General features: G+C 39.0%; 1 protein-coding gene across 1 annotated transcript in view; it reads right to left on the bottom strand.

Moving 5' to 3' along the window:
• SCIN (scinderin) overlaps positions 1-22,184 on the bottom strand; it is an 80,708-nt gene extending 58,524 nt beyond the window's left edge. Inside the window, exons 1-3 of the mRNA XM_049641557.1 lie at positions 21,931-22,184; positions 14,525-14,679; positions 10,140-10,301 (exon numbers count right to left, since the gene is read on the bottom strand). Coding sequence (XP_049497514.1) covers positions 10,140-10,301; positions 14,525-14,679; positions 21,931-22,129 — 516 coding nt within the window. The 5' untranslated portion in view covers positions 22,130-22,184. The remainder of the gene's footprint in view (positions 1-10,139; positions 10,302-14,524; positions 14,680-21,930) is intronic.
• Positions 22,185-22,510: the final 326 nt, after the last annotated feature.

The raw sequence follows: 22,510 nt of genomic DNA, 5'->3' as shown, positions 1-22,510 counted from the left end.
ATAAAAGTTTATTCAGATATCCCTTTCTGCTGGAGGCTCTCTAAGCATAACTTAAACATGGTAATGACTTGTGAGATACCTCCTGTTTCTATTTCAAAACTTTAAACCATGACTTTTATTATTTTTTTTTTTTAGCTTTTAGACGAACAAGTATTTATTTACATCCTATTTTGTTGTTCAAACCCAAACAAGGCCAATATCATTCACTGACCCATATGTGTATTTTTAAAAACACCTCTGATTGAAGAATGGAAGATGAATGGATTGTGTGTGTGTGGCCACTAAAGGCTTGGTGACAAGAAAGGAAGGGATTGCAATATGAACTAGGGCACAGCAATGGTGATGGAGAAGAGAAGAATCGAGCAATAGCTAAAAGGTTAAAGCCTACAGGATTGGTCTACAATGCCCTTTGGATGTATCCTGTAAGACCGGGAGAGGGGGATATGACTTGCGCCCTTCTAGACTGGCTGCTGGTAGTGATGTCATGAGGTGACAGCTTTGGGATCATTCCTTTCACAACGATAGTGGGAGGTGGTGAAATTATGTTCTTAATACTCTTCAGACTACTTGGAAAATCAAACAAGTTTTATCATCACTTTTCATCAAAATAACTTCTGCCAGCCATGTAAGTTGGTGACTTAACTATTTTTAATTCTGTTTACTGGTTTTTCAGACACATAACCCTGAATTTTCCAGCACCTTTAGATGTTTGCCATACTGAAATGGTTTTCAATGTTAACTGTACAATAAAATGACCCAGGTTGAGGCCCAAAAACTACTTACACCGAAGTCCCATCCCAAACCGTTAAAATCAGAATCTTTAGGGGTCAAATCATATAGGCATCAGTATTTTAAAAAACTTTTCCTAGTGATGGGGCAACTGGGTGGCTCAGTAGGTTAAGGGTCTGACTTTGGCTCAGGTCATGACGTCATGGCTACTGAGTTCAAGTCTGGCCATCCGGCTCTGGACTCAGAGCTCAGAGCCTGGAGCCTGCTAAGGATTCTGTGTCTCCCCCTCTCTCTGCCCCTCACCTGCTCACAGTCTCTCTCTCTTTCAAAAATAAATAAACATTAAAAAAAATTATTCAAATCTCTTCCTAGTGATTCTAATGTGAAACTGAGAATTAAAACAGAAATCATTTTACCTTGGGAGTTGTCTTTCCTAGGGCCCTTGTAATGTGTCTGTGTCTGCATTCTAGCACTTCTCACCTTCTACCTTGTCATACCCCAAGCCTTGTATGTGTCTGTGCCTCTCACCATTTGAGAGCACCTGGAGGCCAAAGGTTAGCTGGTTTCCATCGTTATACTCGGGTACCCAGTGCACACTAAGTGCACAATAACTATCGTTCATCCCTACTCTTGTTGCAGGGTAAATTTTAGAAATTTAACAATAGGTTTATCTTTCCCATTATCTTCTCTTGCTGCCTCAAGGCTTTCCCCTTATCAGTCTAATGGAATGCATTATTTTTGGGTAATGACAAATTTCTTCAGAACAAAGATTTTGTCCATTTTTTTGTTCTAAGGTAAACATTTTTAAGTGATAACAGACACAAAGTCTGAAAGCCAACATAGGTTTCATTTAAAAGAGCTTTGATTTTGTTAAAGTTCTCTGAGGGAAGGAGTGAGGAAGCAACCAATAGAAATTTGGTTTTGCACAGCAAGAACCAGAGTCTTGGCCTTAGGGGCTAGAGTGTACTGCAGGAACCAGGGAGCAGGCAGCGCTGTGAAATGTTGTAAGGCTGACTTGTCAGGTCCAAGGAGAGAAAAGTAGATTACAGGAGAACTAGAATCAGATGCAATGAATCTTTGAGAAGAGCTCAGTACATTGCCCTCCAACATATTTGTCATATATTCATCCATGACCCTGAGCATTAGAGTAGAAACACCTGTGGGCAGTGTCCAGGCAATCAGACCAATGTCTACTGGTACAATGTGGGTACAGTGTCCCCACAACTGCATGTGGCAAAAATAAGGGAAAAATATGTATGGGGAAAATAAGGCAGAATTCCTGAGGGGCTACTGGAATGACTGACAAAACCAGAAAGGGTCTTGCAGTGGATATGTGGACATATCAGATCAAATAAGGCCATAGATATTTTTCCAGCAAAAATCTTCGGACAGAGACCAAAGCCCAAAGCCTAAAACCCAAAGCTCAAGAATGAATGAAAGGGCCAAGACTCAATGAATGATAGAGAGGAGTGAGGGCTAAAGCCTGCAAACCAGATTCACTTCCGATGTCAATCTCGTCCCCCATCCCCAGTCCATAATATTACACAAACATCCCCTGTACCTGATGGATGGAAAAGAGAATTGGTGAGATAAGTATGATTTGCTTTAATGATAAACAAAGCTCACCTTAATAGGGCAAGATTATTTTATTTTTAACCCTTCTGTAGCAATAGAAGCTTAACTATAAAGTCAAGCTGAACTATAGATGAAAAAAGAGAATTACACCTCTATATACATGACTGCATGAGACTATATGCTTTATGTTGGACAGATGTACATTTGTTGAAACATTTCTTGAGTGACTGTACTTTCTGGGCCTTATATTATAGACAAAGTGAATGAGTGAGGCTAATAAGTGAGTGGAGAGGCAATATGGAAAACGCTCAAAGTAAGTGTGCATGGTAACAGGAAATATGAGATAAAGGATTGCCTAATTTTACAGGAGTGTGATGTGGGACAGGGAAAGAAGGGAGGAAGAGGTCAAGGAGTACATTATAAAGAAGAAATACCACAGTTGAATATTAAGGATGAGATGATAATGGGATGCTTACCAAAGAAAAGTGTTGCAGAGGAAAAGTGGATTCTAGGCAAAGGAAATAATGTGTGTAAAAGCAAAAACATGGTGACTTGAGGGGAAGTCTCATGCCCAGCACAATGAGATAGTGCCATGGTGATGAAGAACATGGGAAGGATTCAGGAGACACTCAGGAAGTAGAAGAGAGTAGACATAGTGACTGATTGAATGTGCAGCCCCTGGGAGAAGTCATCTGGATGACTTCTGGATTTGGGGTTGGAGGTCTAAATGACTGGTAGCTTCATTCAACTCATAAGAACAAGAAGATACAAAATCATTTTGGAATCAGAGGGTGAGGTTGTAGGTTCCATTTTTACTTGTCCAGTGAGGTTCTTGTGATATACACAAGAAATATCTGGGAGGTAGTGTGAAATACTGACACAGAGCTCAGGCAGATTTACCAGTGGGTGAGTAGTTGAAGCTTTGGGTGAGGATATATTTGCTCAGTAAGAATGAGTAAAGAGACAATGATAAAAGTGGAATTCTTTAAGGTCAGGAACAAGACAGGGATGTCCACTCACGCCACTGTTATTCAACATAGTATTAGAAGTTTTAGCCTCTGCAATCAGACAACACAAAGAAATAAAAGGCACCCAAATCGGCCAGGAGGAGGTCAAACTTTCACTCTTCGCAGATGACATGATACTCTATATGGAAAACCCAAAAGATTCCACCAAAAAACTGCTAGAATTGATTCATGAATTCAGTAAAGTTGCAGGATATAAAATCAATGCACAGAAATTGGTTGCATTCCTATACACCAACAATGAAGTGACAGAGAAATCAAGGAATTGATCCCATATACAGTTGCACAAAAAACCATAAAATACCTAGGAATAAATCTAACCAAAGAGGTGAAAAATCTATACACTGAAAATTATAGAAAGCTTATGAAAGAAATTGAAGAAGACAAAAAAAAAAAAAAAAAAAAAAAAAAAAAAAAAAAAAAAAAAAAAAAATAGAAAAAGATTCCATGCTCCTGGATAGGAAGAACAAATACTGTTAAAATGCCAATACTACCCAAAGCAATCTACATATTCAATGCAATCCCCATCAAAGTAACACCAGCATTCTTCACAGAGCTAGAATAAATAATCCTAAAATTTGTATGGAACCAGAAATGACCCGAATAGCCAAAGCAATCTTGAAAAAGAAATCCAAAGCAGGAGGCATCACAATCCCAGACTTTAAGCTATACTACAAAGCTGTAATCATCAAGACAGTATGGTACTGGCATAAGAACAGACACTCAGATCAATGGTACAGAATAGAGAACCCAGAAATGGACCCACAAATGTATGGCCAACTAATCTTTGACAAAGCAGGAAAGAATATCCAATAGAATAAACACAGTCTCTTCAGCAAGTGGTGCTGGGAAAACTGGACAGAGACATGCAGAAGAATGAACCTGGACCACTTTCTTAGACCATACACAAAAATAAACTCAAAATGGATGAAAGACCTCAATGTAAGACAGGAAGCCATCAAAATCCTCGAAGAGAAAGCAGGCAAAAACCTCTTTGATCTTGCCCGCAGCAACTTCTTACTCAACATGTCTCTGGAGGCAAGGGAAACAAAAGCAAAAATGAACTACTGGGACCTCATCAAAACAAAAAGCTTCTGCACAGCGAAGGAAACAACCAACAAAACTAAAAGGCAACTGACAGAATGGGAGAAGATATTTGCAAACGACATTATCAGATAAAGGGTTAGTATCCAAAATCTATACAGAACTTATCAAACTCCACACCCAAAAAACAAATAATCCAGTGAAGAAATGGGCAAAAGACATGAATAGACACTTCTCCAAGGAAGACATCCAGATGGCCAACAGACACATGAAAAAATGCTCCACATCACTCATCATCAGAGAAATACAAATCAAAACCACAATGAGATACCACCTTACACCTGTCAGAATGGCTAACATGAACAACTCAGGCAACAACAGATGTTGGCAAGCATGAGGAGAGAGAGGATCTCTTTTGCGTTGTTGGTGGCAATGCAAGCTGGTGCAGCCACTCTGGAAAACAGTATGGAGGTTCCTCAAAAAACTAAAAATAGAACTACCCAAAGACCCAGCAATTGCACTACTAGGCATTTATCCACAGGATACAGGTGTGCTGTTTCGAAGGGGTACATGCACCGCCATGTTTATAGCAGCAATATCAACAATAGCCAAAGTATGGAAAGAGCCCAAATGTCCATGGAGGGATGAATGGATAAAGAAGATGTGGTATGGGGCGCCTGGGTGGCTCAGTCGGTGAAGCGGCTGACTTCGGCTCAGGTCACGATCTCGCGGTCCGTGAGTTCGAGCCCCGCGCCGGGCTCTGTGCTGACAGCTCGGAGCCTGGAGCCTGTTTCAGATTCTGTGTCTCCCTCTCTCTGACCCTCCCCCATTCATGCTCTGTCTCTCTCTGTCTCAAAAATAAATAAACATAAAAAAAAATTTAAAAAAAAAAGATGTGGTATATATATATATATATACATATATATATACATATATATATATATATAATGGAGTATTACTCGGCAATCAAAAATAATGAAATCTTGCCATTTGCAACTACGTGGATGGAACTGGAGGGTATTATGCTAAGTGCAATCACTCAGAGAAAGACAAAAATCATATGACTTCACTCATATGAGGACTTTAAGAGACAAAACACATGAACATAAGGGAAGATAAACAAAAATAATATAAAAACAGGGTGGGGACAAAACAGAAGAGACTCATAAATATGGAGAACAAACAGGGTTGCTGGAGGGATTGCGGGAGGCGGGGATGGGCTAAATGGGTAAGGGGAATTAAGGAATCTACTCCTGAAATCATTATTTCACTATATGCTAACTAATTTGGATATAAATTTTAAAAAATTAAAAATTAAATTAAAAAAAAACAAAGACTCGTGGGGGTGGGCAGACCAGGCAAAGAAGAATGAGAAAGAATGGCTTGAAAGGGAACAGCAGCAGGGAGCCAGGGGAGGCGTGATGCTGAAGAAAAGGAGGTGATCAACAGTGTCAACTGCGGCCCGGGAATGGAGTGGGTACTGTGCAAAGTGTCCACTGGATTTAGCAGAAGGCATTGCTGATCATAAGATGAACAGATTCAAAGAAATGGTGGGAGTGAAAGTCAGAAAGCGTGGGTTGCAGACTGACTGGTAAATGAGGAAGTGAAGACTGACGTTTCAAAGTAGCAGGAGGAAACAGTGAGAGAGGGGGTGATAGGTTATAAATAGCAAGGCGAGTGGGACAAAACTGACCAAACAAGTTAACAAGGAAACAGAACATGCCCAACAGCACAATTAGTAACTCACCACAGAAATTCCTCCTCCTATGAAATCCAACTCTCCCCTAGTGGCTGACGCTGACACATATTTCTGAACGAATTAGATCCAGATCCCAAACTTTGGGAATATGGACTTTTTTCATTATCATTCACCTTCTGTAGTTGCTGATGGCTTTGTTGCAATATATTTACGTGTGATTTTGTTAGTCATCTACAAGTACCTCAACTACCTCATAGCTTTAAAAATAGTGGGGAAATGATGATTAATAAATTCACCAACATTAAAATACAGTTCAAAAGCCCTTCTCCAAAGATTCAGTACATTCCAGGTTCCTAAGATCTAGCCATGTTCCATATTATTTTCTGAAAATACATTAAATATAAGATAGCTATTCTAAATCATCTTCTAAAATGCTGATGATTTTCTTAACTTTCAAAGTGATTAAATTGATTGAGGTGGTTACACTGTCATATCTAGGAAATATTTACTGTAGTCTCATATCCTATAACAGCAAATATATGGCATATCACATTAATGATAGTGATTGTTTATCAAACAGGTTGGTTTCCCTCAAACACAATCAAAATATAGGATTTAGATAATATCCATAACCTTAGTCTTGGCCAGCTGGCTCTAGTTAGATGAGAGCTTTAGATGTCTAACCTGCTTTTTTCATACCTGTATAATAAAACAAACTTGAAGAAATTGCACTGGCTTCTTTTTGTACTCTCTAATGCAGAAAGTGGCTATGAAATTGTGAACTCAGTTACTCCTATTAAAATATTATAATAGAGAAAATTTTGTTCTGATGTCCTTCTTTGCTGACTGTGACACACCTCAAAACTAAAGTCCCCAAGGTAATTGCAAGATCTTATCACCGTTTAGAAATTATTGGCAACATACCAACTGGTTAAAGGTTAGTAACATAAAAAGAGATCATGTGAGTAAAAGAGAATATATGTAGCACTCCAATGCTTGATTCTTACGAGGGTATCCCTTTGGGATGTAGAATATTTCTACAAATAAGAGATAATCCAACCCAATGACCTCCACAACAAAATTACTCCAAATGTCTCTAACTAGGCATGAAAGCAGGAGACAACTTGGAAGTCATTACAGGTAATTAACTATATAAATGAAATATAATTTACTAATAAACACACGAATGTCCTTGAATCTCATAATACAGGCTCTGCCCCTATTTTATGAGCCTATATTTATGGGTCATACTCTTCCATGGCAGATATTACCCATGGGAAGAGAAAATATGTCATTGGAACTACAATCTTCCTACCGCAGCACCCACCTATCTACCCACTGTGGAAGCTCAATACTTGCTCAAGAAAAGAATAGATGATTTCATTAACAACACTACTTTCAGTAGATTTTCAGGTAGATTAGACATAATTCTGAATTCAGCAGATTCTGTTATAGAGCCACACCATCTTATATCCTACCAAGTTAGCTTAGTATAGTGAAAAGAATATAAATTAAGACTAGAAAACCCCAGGTCACACCCAGGTCACCACCCAACCTGTATCAGTGCAAGTGACTTGCTCACACCCTGTATGACTTTTTTTCTCTAGTGAAACCACAAGGACAACTGTCATTTCCAGATGTGACTCTGTGTCAGCGGAGACTGAATCATAGTCAGCAAAGGTTAGACGTACCATCAGAAACCAGAGTCGAGACGGAAACAATAAATGAAGAAGTTAGGGCTTGAAGAGGTTAACGACTTGCTCTAGATGAAAGAGTAGGTAGTTGGAAAGCTGAACTGGAAGCCATTCATGGTAATTAAACAGATTACTGCATGTATGGAGCAATTACATTCCACATACAAAGTTATTTTAAGAAAAATATTTTCAAGTAATGGCAGTAATGAATTACATTATCAACGGGAAATGCTCTTCCGTTTAGGGGCCCCAAAGATTATCTAATCAAATACCCAGCTTTTATCGATGAATCTGAGGTTAAAGTCAATTTGGACGAAGACTGAAGTCTTTTTTTTCTATGAAAAATAGTATCTTTTTTTTAAACATTTATTTATTTTGAGAAAGAGAGAACACACGCAAGCAGGGGAGGGGCAGAGAGAAAGGGAGAGCGCGAATACCATGCAGGCTCCTTGCTGTCATTGTGGAGTCCGATGCGGGGCTCGAACCAATGAATGGTGAAATCATGACATGAGCCGAAATCAAGAGTCGGACGCTTAACTGACTGAATTACCCAGATGCCCCGAAAAATACTATCTTATATGTTAAAACATTTCATGAATTATCAGAAGATAAAGGGCTAGAAAATGTAAGTGGTGAGATGAATGTTGAGGTAGACAATTTATTATGTAGAGGCTTGAGAGACTCTGAATGCTCTAACTGGCTTTGGAACTGTGTGGCTTGATGATACATGTGGGCATACATTTGTGTAAGTTACAGTGTTGGCCTCAGAGAAACAGAGGGATGCAACAGTGTCTGTTTTCTGCATCGACCCAAGGGTCAGGACTTGAGGTAGTTAGAATGGGTTAGCATTTAAAGTTGAAAAGGACTTTTCCAAGAAATTCATGGTGCGATTCAGGGAAGCAGTACTGCCATTTTGGGTGCATATGTCTAAGTGTGACACTGAGAATTGTACTTTGGGCATTAATATTATGATCTCAACTGTGTACACAAGCTGGTGTGATTGAAGGCAGTTGAATTACACACTAGCAGTAAAACAAAACAAAACAAAACAAAACAAAACAAAACAAAAAAACAACTATAGGTGTCTCCTAACTTAGAAAAACCCATGAAGTTTATAGCTTGGGGCCATTTTCCAAACAATTTATAACCTTAGCACACTTAATCTCTGTGCTGTCACCAAATTAATACTGCTTAAACAGAACCTTGACTTTGTAGCTCTATTTTCAAAATCCTTAGTGTCCCTTCTCTGTGCATGTGGAATAAACACTTTGGGCTTTTGTCTGATGCTTTCAACACCCCCCACCCCCAAATACTGCCCAAGGAGAGGTAGTAAAATAAAACATGCAGGTGGGAATCTGACATCCTGAGGGTCCAATCTTGGCTTCACCATTCCCTGGCTGTACGACCTTGAGCAAATTCCACAGCCAGTGCCAGCCTCAGGCTAACCGAAGCAGTACAGGTCAGAGCCAGTCTCTGTACAATGTTCGGCCCAGAAATGTTAGGAACAGTGAGTAGGATGCTGATGTCCATGGTGTAGTGAGAATTATGATCATGAGGAGGACGCGAAGGGCATCATAAATGTGCTCGTGTCTTCCCATCTTCTCAACTTTGCCCATGGGTTTTCAATGGTAGGGAATACCTTTTATTTCTACTTTATTGTATTTCCGCCTTACAAAGTTTAAAAGCCCCAACTTCAGTCCCACCTTCTAGAGGCCACACAAGACCCTGCAATACTACTTCTTTTCAAGGTAACAATGATTAATAAGTATACCTGAACTTAGAGGGGCCTCTCTTCCTGGAAGAAAAAATAAGTCAGATGTTGCCCATCCCATTAAGATGATACTTCATATTTTACTTGTGCGTTTTAATTTAAAATAATCAAAAAGTATGAAATAATATAGTTTAGGGTACGAGTGATATATATACTAAAATACCTCCTAAAACCCCTCAGGCAGGCTGTTTAAACTCATCCTGTATCCATTTGAAATTCTAGAAACTTTGCTTTCTGCGGAAATCAATTTTTCCCTCAAATAATGTTTTCCCACACCCAGTTAAGGACAAAAATAATTAGCGGAAGCTCTGTTCAGACAGAAGGGTAAATATATTAAAAATTATTCAATGTGTGTTCTATGGTAGGAAGAACTAAATCACTACTCCATTCTAAACCTATCAGAGAAAATAAAAACTTTGAAGTCCCACTTTGTGTTATTTAAATACTTGCCAATTTGTCATATGATATGATTGCCTCTCACATAAACATGACCTCTTTCTAGTGTGTAGAAAAGGGGATTATCCTCCATGGCAGGTACATTGGATTTGATCTGATGACAATTCACTTTCCTTTGGATGTCTGCATGTATATATAAGACTTACCGTGCCAAGGTCAATGATGAAGCAGTCACCCTTGTTGAAACTGTCCCAGCTAAGAGGAACTTCTGTGGCCCTGACCACTCTTCGACCCTTCACATGCAGGAGCCTCTTAGCGGTCAAGTCATTCGTGAGAACATGATTTAGCCCAGATGCCACACCTCCAGCCTGATCAGTGGGAGGAAGAGAGAAAACAAAACAAAAACAGATGAGGCTTCTAACTAAATACAAAAACATATAAAACCAAGGTGTACAAGCCAAAACTGCCTGTCAGACCAAAATAAAACTGCACCTAAGAACATGTGAAAAATTAAGTATGCAGGGGAGAATGACTTGGCAAATCAACACTTTTTTTTTTTTTTTACTTTTTTTTGTTTAAGGCCTTTTGTCTTTCCTGTTGTAACCATTCAATTTAACATTGCAAGTTTTTACTTCAGTGCATAAAACCTGGTACATAAATGAGAGGAAGCAGTGGCTCTTATCCTTTGGGAACTAATGATTCTCAAGTCACTGAGTGAGAAGGCAAATAAATTTCAGGGAAGAAGGAGACAGGCAGATGGGGAAGACTCACAGGTAACAAGAACAAGAGAGGAGAGAACTAGACAACCCCAAATTCCCATGTCACACACAGTGTTAGGACAGAGAAGGGGGGTTGAATACTGGCTAGGTATATAAGTGGATCCTATTTATGGTCTCTGTTATAACATTATTAAAAAATCTTTCTTCCTTTTTTTTCTTAATATGCAGGCCTGAGTATTTATACCCTAAATTTGGTTGCACATCCCAAAACAAAACAAAATGAAACTATGTTCAATCAAAAAAATGTTAAAAGACAGGGTCACCTTGGTGGCTCAGTCAGTTAAGCGTCCAACATCAGCTCAGGTCATGATCTCACAGTTTGTGAGTTCGAGCCCTGCATCAGGCTGTGTGCTGACCGCTCAGAGCCTGGAGCCTGCTTCAGATTCTGTGTCTCCCTCTCTCTCTGCCCCTCCCCTCCTTGCATTCGGTCTCGCTCTCTCAAAAATAAATAAACATTAAAAAAATTTGTTTAAATAAAAAATGTTAAAGAAAATAATCAGATCAAGTACATCTTCTTACCCTATTTGAAATCGGGCTTTACCTTTTCCTTGTTTTCTACAATTAAATGTTAGAAACAATAATATTTATTTATTTCCATAATTAATTATGAGGCAATATGCATAATAAATATGTAGTGTAAGCAAATCACTTTTATTGCTCAAGCCTCCTACAATAATATGGTAAGAAAATCAGCGGTATAGGAAACCTGTAAAATAATCTAATTTTCAACTTTATTACATAAACATACACAGTAAATCCAAAGAAAGAAGTTAAGTTGCCTATATAACCGTCAGCACATTCTTGAAATTTCCACTGACTTTAAATTTCCACCATTCTCCAAGAAAAGACCCTCATAAATAGAAAGGTTTTATTAGTATAGGCTAAATGTTGACTTTGAGACAATTGTAACCACAAATTTTAAGAAATACCTAATAATTCCTCAGCCCATAATTTTACAAAGAATGCCATAAATGAACAAACTAGGTATTATACAATAAAAATAAATATGTTTTCATCTATATACTACTGTTCTTGGCCATTTCACTTTTTAAAAAATAAGTACATTATCACCTGATAAACAGTGTAAGAACACTGTTATTTGAAAAAAGTTATAAAATACAAAACAGACTTAGACCAAGGATACTTACATAACATTTAACCTAATGTCATATAGTGACCCATCAGAGTGATAACCAGTCTGAACATTTAACAGTATTTTAAAAATTAATTTTGTCTTTAATATTTGATGTGAGAAAGGCACAAAAGAAAAACTGTAAGCTTCTATATGTTTGTATTTGATAGTAAGTAGTTCTGTAATAATGTTTGAATTAACCCTAGAAACTCCCAGTCTCTTTCTGCTTTCACAAGGCAGAATGAAAGCAAGGTACATGATCCTCTAAATCAGTGGCACCATAAAGTTTTGCTGACTGATGGATGTTTCAAGGTCGCTATTACAATCACGGCTGAGAGCTGGGTCTTAGCTTGGGAAAGGTGTGATTAACCAGAGATTTAATATAAGGGAGTAGTGGCAAATAACAGTCATCTATAACCCCCTAGCCCCCTTAAAAACCTCATTAAAAAAAAAAAAAAAACCCTCACATCATTTAAATGACATGAGGAGATGGTCTTAATGTTGCCTAGCTGAATCTTTACATTATACATGGTAACTAAACATGGCTGTTGTTGGCTTGGTAATGGTAGGCTTTGCCAAATTGTGTCCGTTCCAAACAGACACAATCCCCTGTTTCATAGGGTAATCTTAAGTAAGAAATTCATGCCGATATTTGAACCATTTATTTATGTTTAGAGCATCAAAGTATGATTACCAGCTTAGGCACTGAAGTCAGATGGGGCCCTAGTCACTTAACAGCTATTAGATCTTGGCAAGTTACATAGTTCCTCAACGAGTTTGCTCAGTTACCTTAATAGGGTGGCAATTCTGGAAACTGCAGCATGGGGCACTACTTGGATTACATGAGATAATACCCACGAAGGGCTTAGCACATTCTTCGAAGCATAAAATTAAGTATAACATAATAGTCTTTGTTATTCTGGGTAGCAAGTTATCTTTGCTTCCACGTTTCCTATCAAGTACTTTGCAACTGTACGCATTGTCATCTGCTCAATGTCACTGATGATAAGACAGTGAATTGATTTTTTTCCTGATAAATTTGACCTCCATTGGCAAATATCTTATTTCTAAAATATGCTGATTTGTGGCGGTTTTGACATTGATAATTAGAAGATAATTATCTTATAACTGTAAAACTGCTTTTTCATGTCCACTTTTAAATATGTATCCAGAAGTTTGATTTCAGTAGTCCCGCTAATAGCCAGAAGGATTAATAATACCACAAGTTCTTACTGATTGCATATGCACTATATATATATTTTATTATTTAATTTAATCTTTAATCCTTACAACACTTATTTGAGGAAGCTTTTTTTTATACCCATTATATATTTGGGGAAACCGAGCACAGTTGCCGGGAGGCAAACAAGTTATATGTAGCAGAAATGGGTTTATCACCAAGATGATGTCACAGTAAATGTTTTCAGTAACTATAAGACTCAGCTTATTCAAAATGTTGAGCTCACTGACAAAGGAAGTTTCAGGATCATTTGAGAAAAACTGTCAGAACTCATGTGAATTAAATAAAATTGGAGGTAATGGTTTCATATTTAGGGTTGTTCACATCCTAGAGTGAAAAGAATGATTTTAAGAGAGAAGAGAACTTATTATTTATTCTCATCTCCATGGCATCACAAAATATTCATTAAGGCTCTGACCAGGTAAAAGTAGAAACAAACCCCGTCACTGTAGTAGACAAATTTAATATATATTCAGAATTCTGGTTTAGCTCTGAGGTTTTAGGTCTTCAGTAGGCTAATATGCTCAAAGGGTGAGGGTCAGCAGAACATCTGTTAGAGCAGGTTTGATTTTGAATAAGATTGCTTCCAAACTGTTTGTCTAGGGAGGTATTTCTCACACTTTCACTCAACACTCTTGGGGGAAGGGGGGATTGTGAAAGGTGGCCGGTCTGCAAGAGTCATGGAGAGAATTCCAGAAAAAAGGCGGTCCTTCGTTAAAGGTTCCGTTAAAAGGAGAAAACGATTTAACTTGTTTTTGATTTTGTTTTCCCCCAAAACAAAGCCAGTTGATGATTAGTGTTTCAGGCCAAAAGACATAAATGGGGCACATGTGTGTGTGTGGTAGTATATGTATACTTGACTTTGTGAGGCTGAACCACACATATATTCAACTCAGTGTTGTTTCATTTGTATCATTTCCAAGATCAAACCACACTATTTGGGAAATGTGTGTATAGCTCTTGCTATTAACTGGAATATTAACTGTTACAAATATTGTATTAACCTGTTCCAGAAAAACTGAGATTCCCAAGTCCTGGGTTATTTGCAGTAAATTCAGATGTTCTCTAGAACAGCATTTAAAGAAAAAAATGTTAATACCTAAGTTGCCAACACTTAATTTTTGAAGTAACTCCACAAAATTTTTAAGAGCTTTCCTGTGACAACATGCCTGAGAGCTCTTAACTTCATTAAAAATTGACCTGTTAGATGAAATTAAGTCATAATTTTTCCCATATTATACCCACATTCCACAAGCATTTAATGAGCACCTACTGTGTGTCCAGCAGGTACTGGTATAAATCAGTAAACAAAACAGACTGAAGCAAAAGCAAAGCAAAAACCCTGTCCTTCATGAACATTCATCCTGTGAAGACATGAGGTGTGAATGCATGGGAAGAGAAAGGGGATCATAATGGAAACAATTCAAGAGAACTGCTTACCTTGTATTTCAGACCTCCTTTGAAGTAGCCAACAAAGTCCGTAGATTCATGGCCTTGAAGTTCTCTACTCTGTACCGGCTTGCCACCCAAATAGTCATCCATCTGAACAGTGAAGATGGCAGCAGCTGTGCCTTCATCCTGAGTACACTCCTTTCCTGAAATTGCACAGGACAGCACGTCACTACTCAAGCAAGGAAAAGGACTAAGGCAGAACTTCTGATAAGAAAGAGCTCAGATATTTTCTTTGAGTTACACAGCAATATAATAAATGGTCTTAGGCGGAACAGTCTTTTAGCAGAAATGGTGTAATATAAAAATACTATTTTGCTAATATCTAAAAGAATTGTTTTGATCTTGCTTTCCAATTCTCTTTAAACATTTTTCTAAAAGAAATACTGATGTCTGTATACGCTGAAGAAGATATAACACTATATTCTAGTTTCAGATTCATTTGGTAACCAGATCAGACTATGAGAATGTTTTCCAATTGTTTCAGCCTTTATTACCGTCGATCTTCAGGCTTCCAATAAGTCACTATGTTAATATTTGTAAGGAATATGAACATCATAGGCCATAGATAAATAGCTTTAAAAAAGGAAGTGGTTTGTAGAATGGGAAAATGAGTGTAACTTGACCTTACCCCTCTTTTCAAGTACCACAGTCTGCACTTCATTATCTTATTGGTGTAAGATACTATTCTCTGAAGGGAAAGGGAGAGTAAAGGAAATAGACGCTAACATCTGTTGAATGCGAATGTATGTACTATTATCCCAGGAATTTAACACACAACACACACTTAGTTTCCACAATTCTAGTACAGATCCCATCTAGCCAACCTCACTGAGGTCAAAACACTAATTCACATCCTTCAGTGTGCACAAGGACCAGAGCTGGCACAGTCCTGAGAGGAACTCAAATTTTATAAAAGACATTCCAAAACCCTTGCTATATTGGAGCTGTGTGCAAGTCATAAATGATTTTAGAAATAACAATAGCTAACATGTATACATTTATAGTATCCTTGCACTGGGCCAGATACTGTGCTAGTGCTTTACATGGATGATCTCATTTAATCTTCAAGCAACTGCATGCAGCAGAAATATTTCCCACCATGTCACAACAAAAGAAATGGAGGCTTAGAAAGGCCAAGTAACTTCCCTGAGGTCATAAAGTTGACCTTTGGTAGAACACAACCCAGAAGCGGGTTTCCGTGATTCTGAAGCACAGGATTTTAGAAACCACAACACCAATAGAGAGTTTTTATACTCAGATTCTCACAGCAGAAACATTCTGTGATATCTGGGGTAGTTATTTTCCTCCAGGTGTAACTGATGTAGAAAAGTGTAGAAGTTATAACAATACTATAGTTCACCTGAAACCCCCATATTGTGAGTATTCACTAAAATTGAAGAAAGGAAAACAGTCAGCTATATTAATTTAAGAAGTGTATTTATTTACATTCCTCCCTTACTCTCAAAGGGGACCTGTATAGCTAGTTATCTTCTCAGGAAAAAAAAATCCACTAGCTAGAAGGATATTTGCCATGGTATCAATTTTGTGAACTTCTTGTGGTGAAAGGAAAAAAACACATGAAATTTTACAGTCCAAAAGAATGCTAGTGTCATTCTTCTGCCCACATTCCCATCCATAAATGAGAATACTAATAAAGGCAAAGATGTAGATTTGCACTGAGATGATTTAAGAGGGAAGCTTAAATCAAGGTTAATATCAGAAGTGTTAAGGATAATGTGTTTGACATAAAACATTCTTAATGAGTACAAGTTGAAACACAAATTTCTTTAGACAGATGTAAATAGACAGGCATGCAATTAATGAATGAACTGGAAGTAAGTTAATTAAATTATGCTATCATTTGTCGATGCTTGTGTACTGTGCTAGGTCAAGGGATATCAGTATTAATAAACTAGAGGGTTTGCTATAAAGAAGTTGAAAGGTCCTAAAGAAACCAATACCAGCCTTTGAATGTGAAAACTAGAATCCAATTCAATGATACCATGATGTAATTCTAGCAAGTGTTCAGAAACGTATGTACTTGCTCTATGAATTTTGCTTATAACTTCATTTATTTTCCCTTTTCTGATTTAACCAGTGTCTTTCAAGTTATGTTATGTTCTTTTGTGTTATGTCCTTTTATATTATGTTACATTGTACTTGTACATAGGCTGCAAACTTGCTAAAACTCTTTTGGGGTTGTGATGATTTTATATATAAAACAGACTAAAAGGGAGGTTTAATAACTAGGTTAATCAAATAGTCATTCGTGATAAAAACTCTTGCAAAGTTAGGAATACAAGGGAATATCCACAACTTAATAAACAGAATCTACAAAAAACACACAGCTAATACAATTCTTAATAGTGAAAGACTGAATGTTTTCTCCCTAAGTTGGAACATGGGAGGTCCACTCTTACTACTCTTACTTAACATAACATGGGAAGTTCTAACCACTGCAATCAGGTAAGAAAGGGAAATAAAAACATACATTGGAAAAGAGGAAATAAAATGTCCCTATTTAGAGATGACAGGATTGTCCATATAGAAAATATGAAGGAATCCACAAAAACAACCCCAAAATCTCCCAGAATAAATGCATTCAGCAAGATAGGAGGATAAAGATTAATCAATAACAAAAACCAGTCACATTTTTTTTGTATAGGAACAATGAACATGCAGAAATTGAAATTAAAAACACTACCATTTACAATCACTCCAAAGAAACAGGTATATATTTAATAAAACAGGTACATGATCTATATGCTAAAAATGATAAAATGTTGATAAAAATATCAAAGACTGGGGTGCCTGGGTGGCTCAGTTGGTTAAGCGTCTGACTTTGGGTCAGGCCGTGACCTCAAAGCTCATGAGTTCGAGCCCCTCATTGGGCTCTGTGCTGACAGCTCAGAGCCTGGAGCCTGCTTCAGATCCTGTATTTCCCTCTCTCTGCCCCTCCCGTGCTCACTCTCTGTCTCTCAAAAGTGAATAAACATTAAATTTAAAAAAAAAAATCAAAGACCTTAACAAATATAGAGACATAATTAAGATTATATGACCCAATATAATTAAGATTTTAATTTTCCCCAAGTTGATCTACAAGCTTAATGCTATTCCTATCAAAATTACAGAAAGGTTTATCATAGATTACACAATTTTATTGTGAAATTTATATGAAAAGGCCCAGGCCGTAGAAGAGCTAAAACACTTTTGACAACGAAAAAGAAGACTGGAAGAATAACTCCATCTGATATTAGGATTTACTATACAGCTACAGTAATTAAGACAGTGTGGTACTGGTGGAAGGAGAGACCCATAGATCAACAGACGAAATTTGCCCCAGTGGTAACATTTTTCAAACTATAGTATAGGTTGGTATAGTACAGTATATTAAAGCACAAATACAGGGGCGCCTGGGTGGCTCCGCTGGTTAAGCGTCCAACTTTGGCTCAGGTCATGATCTCACGGCCTGTGAGTTCGAGCCCCGTGTCAGGCTCTGTGCTGGCAGCTCAGAGCCTGGAGCCTGCTTCGGATTCTGTGTGTGTCTCTCTCTCTGCCCCTCCCCCACTCATGCTGGCTCTCTCTTTCAATAATAAATGTTAAAAAATTAAAAAAAAAAAAAAAAGCACAAATACATAAGTACAGCACAGCACAGAATGCAGACACCAGGATACAGACATTGACACAACCCACTTATCTTTGTCATATTTCCCCAATTTCACTTGTGCTGCTCTGTGTGTTTGTACATTTAGTTCTCTAAAATTTGATCACATGTGCAAATTCATGTATTGGTCATCCCAGTAAAAAAAAACTGTGCAGTTAGATCACCAAAAAATCCCTTAAATGTTGCCCTTTCATAACTACCACCACCTCCCACCTGCACCACCCCCTTCCCACCCCATCCCTACCCCCTGATAACAACGAATGTAAAATTCTATAATTTCAAGAATGTTTTATGTACACGGAATCATACACCAGGGAACCTTTTGTCATTGTTTTTCTTTCACTCAGCAAAATTTCCCAAGGATTCATCTGAGTTGTTGTGCGTATTGATAGTTTTGTTCCTTTTTATTGCTCCGTAGTGTTCTCTGGTATAGATATACCACAGTTTGTTTAACCAGTCACCTGTGGAAGGATATCTGGGCTAATTCAAGTTTTTGTCTATCCAAATAAAGCTGCTATGGACATCTGTGTGTAAGTTTTACATGAATCTAAATTTTCATTCCTCTGGAAGAAATACCCATGAATGCAATTGCTGGGTCATATGGCAGCTCCAAGTTTAGTTTCATAAGAAAGTGTCAAACTCTTCTTCATAATGGTTGTACCATTTTATACTCCCCCCTAAGCAATGTATAAAAATCCAGTTTCTCAGAATCCTCACCAGCCCTTGTATAGTCTAAGTTCCTTGTATTGTACACTGCATACTGCAATCCAATTCTTTGGATTTTCTTTGCCTCACAGACAGCCAAGCACAGACTAGATATACCATAAATGTTTGCTACTCTCAAATACATTTACGTAAAGTTTAAAACTGGAAAGAGAAAGGATCGGGGTGAGTGGATGTTTGTAGTGTAGGCCCAGGATGTGACAGAGTAGCTTTATTACCCAGTCATGCCCATAGTCATGATGCTCTAAGGAACTAGAAGCAGAAGGTGGATGCATTTAAACTGCTAGGTGCAAAGCTAAAAATATTTTTTAGGAAGGACCAATGCAACAGCTTTTAAGTTATAGGCAACAAATTATTACTTTGTAAAGTAAATAAAGAAACAATAATAAAAGGGAATAATCTAAGATATGCAAGGGCATCGCAGAAAGCCAATGAGGGAGAGAGCAGGGAAGAGGGCTCTTCCTCTATTCTTCCATTCTGGGTCCTGCTTCTCCTCGTTTCCCCTTTCCTCCTCTCACTTGGCCTGTTTCTTCTTTTCTCTCCAATGCACCTTTTCCATCCCAACCTGGTTCTAATTTCAGTGTCTTTCATCCTCCTTCCAAATGATTTATAGTCAAACCTCCTGCCCCCCCTCCCCCCGAACTTTCAGCTCTCCCTCTTGGAACTTTTTCTCAATCTGTCTCTCTGATTAACCCTCATGAACTCATACAAATTCAGGTCCTGGGTAGAATATTTTGGATGAAATACAGCTAGCTTCAGGGAACTAAAGTAGGAAGAACTGCTAAACAATTCCATCTAAAGGCCCTGGTTACTATTGTACTCTAAACTTTTCCATGCTCCTCATGATTTTCTCTTGGAGTCGATCCCTCCCAATTATCCTCATTTTCCTTTTTTCCGTCAAAGCTTCTCTACTTCCCTGTGTCCCAGAAATACAGACACTCTCTTTTTCATGGTGTTTAGCACATTTTATCTGTGTTGTATCACTGTTCATCTTATTGTATCTTTGAGATTATAAACTTTAAGGGAAGGCTCATAAATTATTCACATGCAAAAATGCCTTACACAATGTTGGGCATACTAAGTAATTACTGAATTCACTTATTACTTAACATACTATTAACTTCAGCTTTAGCAAGTCTTTAAAATCATGAAGTGTTTCTGCCCAAGGCATTTTCTATTACAATTTTTGAAATTGGTAACACCTAAATGAATAATGTGAATAATGAGTTAATGTGAATCTGTAAACCCTAAAAAACAATTTGCTTAATGAGCTTCTTTGGATAAGAAAGAATCTATAAAACAAGAAAAACAAAAACCAAAAAAAAATTAAAAAAAAAAAAAAACACCTGTATTCACAGCCCTCTTATAGTCTCCCAACAACGTCAAATTTAACTGTTGTCTACAGCAGGATACAAAGTCTTCTCACACCTTAATTGACCAAAATTTCAAATGTGGCATTTCAGACACTCTTATTCATTCCAGATCCAAGTTATGAATACATAAACCAAGATGAGAACATTACTATTCTCTCTGGCATCATTCATTCGTGAACATGGTTTTATATTAAGGTTTCAGTGACTTCTGGTGTAAAATTTAAATCAATCAATGTCTAATATGATAGGAATAGTGACACTACACTAGGAAATCACAATGTGCTTGGAACTCAGCTTGCACTCCACCAAGTAAGCACAAAATTGTAATATCGAATGCTATAATAAAAACAGCCCTTTTCCCTCATTATAAGTCTCATTTGGAGCGTCTGCTGAGGTGTTCACTACCACTGAGAGCATCCTTTCTCAATGTTTTCTGCCGTTCTATTTCTTAAAAGCTTCAAACGTTAGAAATAAAAATGATGGTTTTTCAGGGACTTCAAAGTGTGTGTGTGGTTTCGTGTTCTCCCACAGGCTCAGGAATAAAGCTAAAAATATAGAAACAGAAGTCTAGGGGAGGCAATCTAGTCAAAAAAGAAGGCAGTAAGTCTCAGATAATCGACATGTTGTTAGAAAGGGTGTGCCCACTGGCACAGGATCTTACGGGGAGAGGTTGGACATTCAGGATGTTTACGAGTAAAAGTAGAAGGTGGAAAAAGTAGAACACACAAGGCCCAGTATTCTGACATCCTGGCACGAATGCAGCCCAAAATAATTACTACTGCTGAAGGAGCTGTTTTGTTTCACACGGTGCCCTTGTTCAAGTAGATAAATAATATTTTAAAAAATAATTATCATAATAGAGCAACTCATCTATATGCCGTATAAAGCAATTTATTTATATTGACGATATCTCTATTTTTTTTTCCTCTCTTCCATCCAGGGTCGCCAACACCTGATCAACAAGAATTTCTGTTAGCAGAACGCGTGAGCAAGTTGGTCTTGATTTAAAGCCACCCAGAGCATTAACCGCCGAAATTTGTGGACAAAAAGAAGCTGGGGCCTAAAGGCAAAAACTAAAAATAAATTAGAGAAAAGGGAGGGGGGGGGGGCGGTTAGTTCTCGCCAGCTGCGGCGGATGCCTGCAAACTTGTTTGACTGCATCTCCTCCCGGACAGGGAAACCAGGACTGAACTTGTCGCAAGGAGAGCGGGACTTGGCCAGAGCCGGGGTGCGCTAAGCAGCGGCCCTGGGCGGGCGCGGGTTTGCAGAATGGAAGGTGAAAGGGGGAGAATCTGGGGGAACCTGTCTCCAAGCCCGGGTGATGCGCCTGACAAAGGTCAAAGTCCATGGGATAAGATTGCTCCCGACCTCGCCGCGCCCCGCGTTTCCTGCCGCGTTCGCACTAGCGGGCTCTGGCGGGGAGAAGGCTGCCAGTCCAAAGGGGGCGGTCGGGAGGGGGCGCGACAGGCGCGACGGGTCTCCGGGCCCGCCCGGTTTGCGGCTCCCCTCTCCCCCAACTTCACCTGCACCTCACCCGCCCCCCACCCCAACCTCCAGCCTGCAAATCTCAGTTTAGCCGCCTCGCCCCACCCCGACCTGGGCGCGTCGTGGTCTCGCAGCCTGCACCCCCTTACCTAGCCAGAAGTGCAGGCGGTAGGAGAAGCCCCGGCTCGCCCTGGCTGTGTGCAGCACCAGGTACGCATCCCCGACGTAGAAGTCGCCGTAAGCGCTCTCGGGCACCGGCACGAGCTCCAGCTTCTCGACCCTCCAGACCTGCAGCCCCGCCTGCTGGCCCGCTCGGGCGAACTCCTCGTGGTACAGCCCGTGGGCCATTGCTCCTGCAGGCAGCGCTCTGGGCAAGGGGCGGGGCACCTCGTCGGTCTTGGAGTCGGACTAATCCGAGATGGGCAGAAGAGACTGTGCTCCGCGACTTTATAGGGCTCGCCTTGCGGGGAGGCGGGGCTCGGAAGCGGGAGGGGCTAAATACCCTAGGCGGGGTTGCTCGGGTAGCAGGGGATCCCGTCTCAATCTGAGCGATGCACCTAGCACCCACCGCCTCCGCCCTACTCTGAGTTAGAAGCAGATTCACAATCTCAGAAATCGTGAGATCCGAAAGGAATTTACAGACACTCCTGGAAATGCCTCCTAGTCTAAGGAAGGACATTTTTTTCGATATCAGATGGAGGAGATTAACAACTGAAACTCGGACGGGCG

This window comes from Panthera uncia, chromosome A2 (assembly GCF_023721935.1).
Source record: "Panthera uncia isolate 11264 chromosome A2, Puncia_PCG_1.0, whole genome shotgun sequence".
NCBI lineage: Eukaryota > Metazoa > Chordata > Mammalia > Carnivora > Felidae > Panthera > Panthera uncia.
The sequence above is the reverse complement of the archived record's forward strand: the minus strand, read 5'-3'. Positions and strand labels throughout refer to the sequence as shown.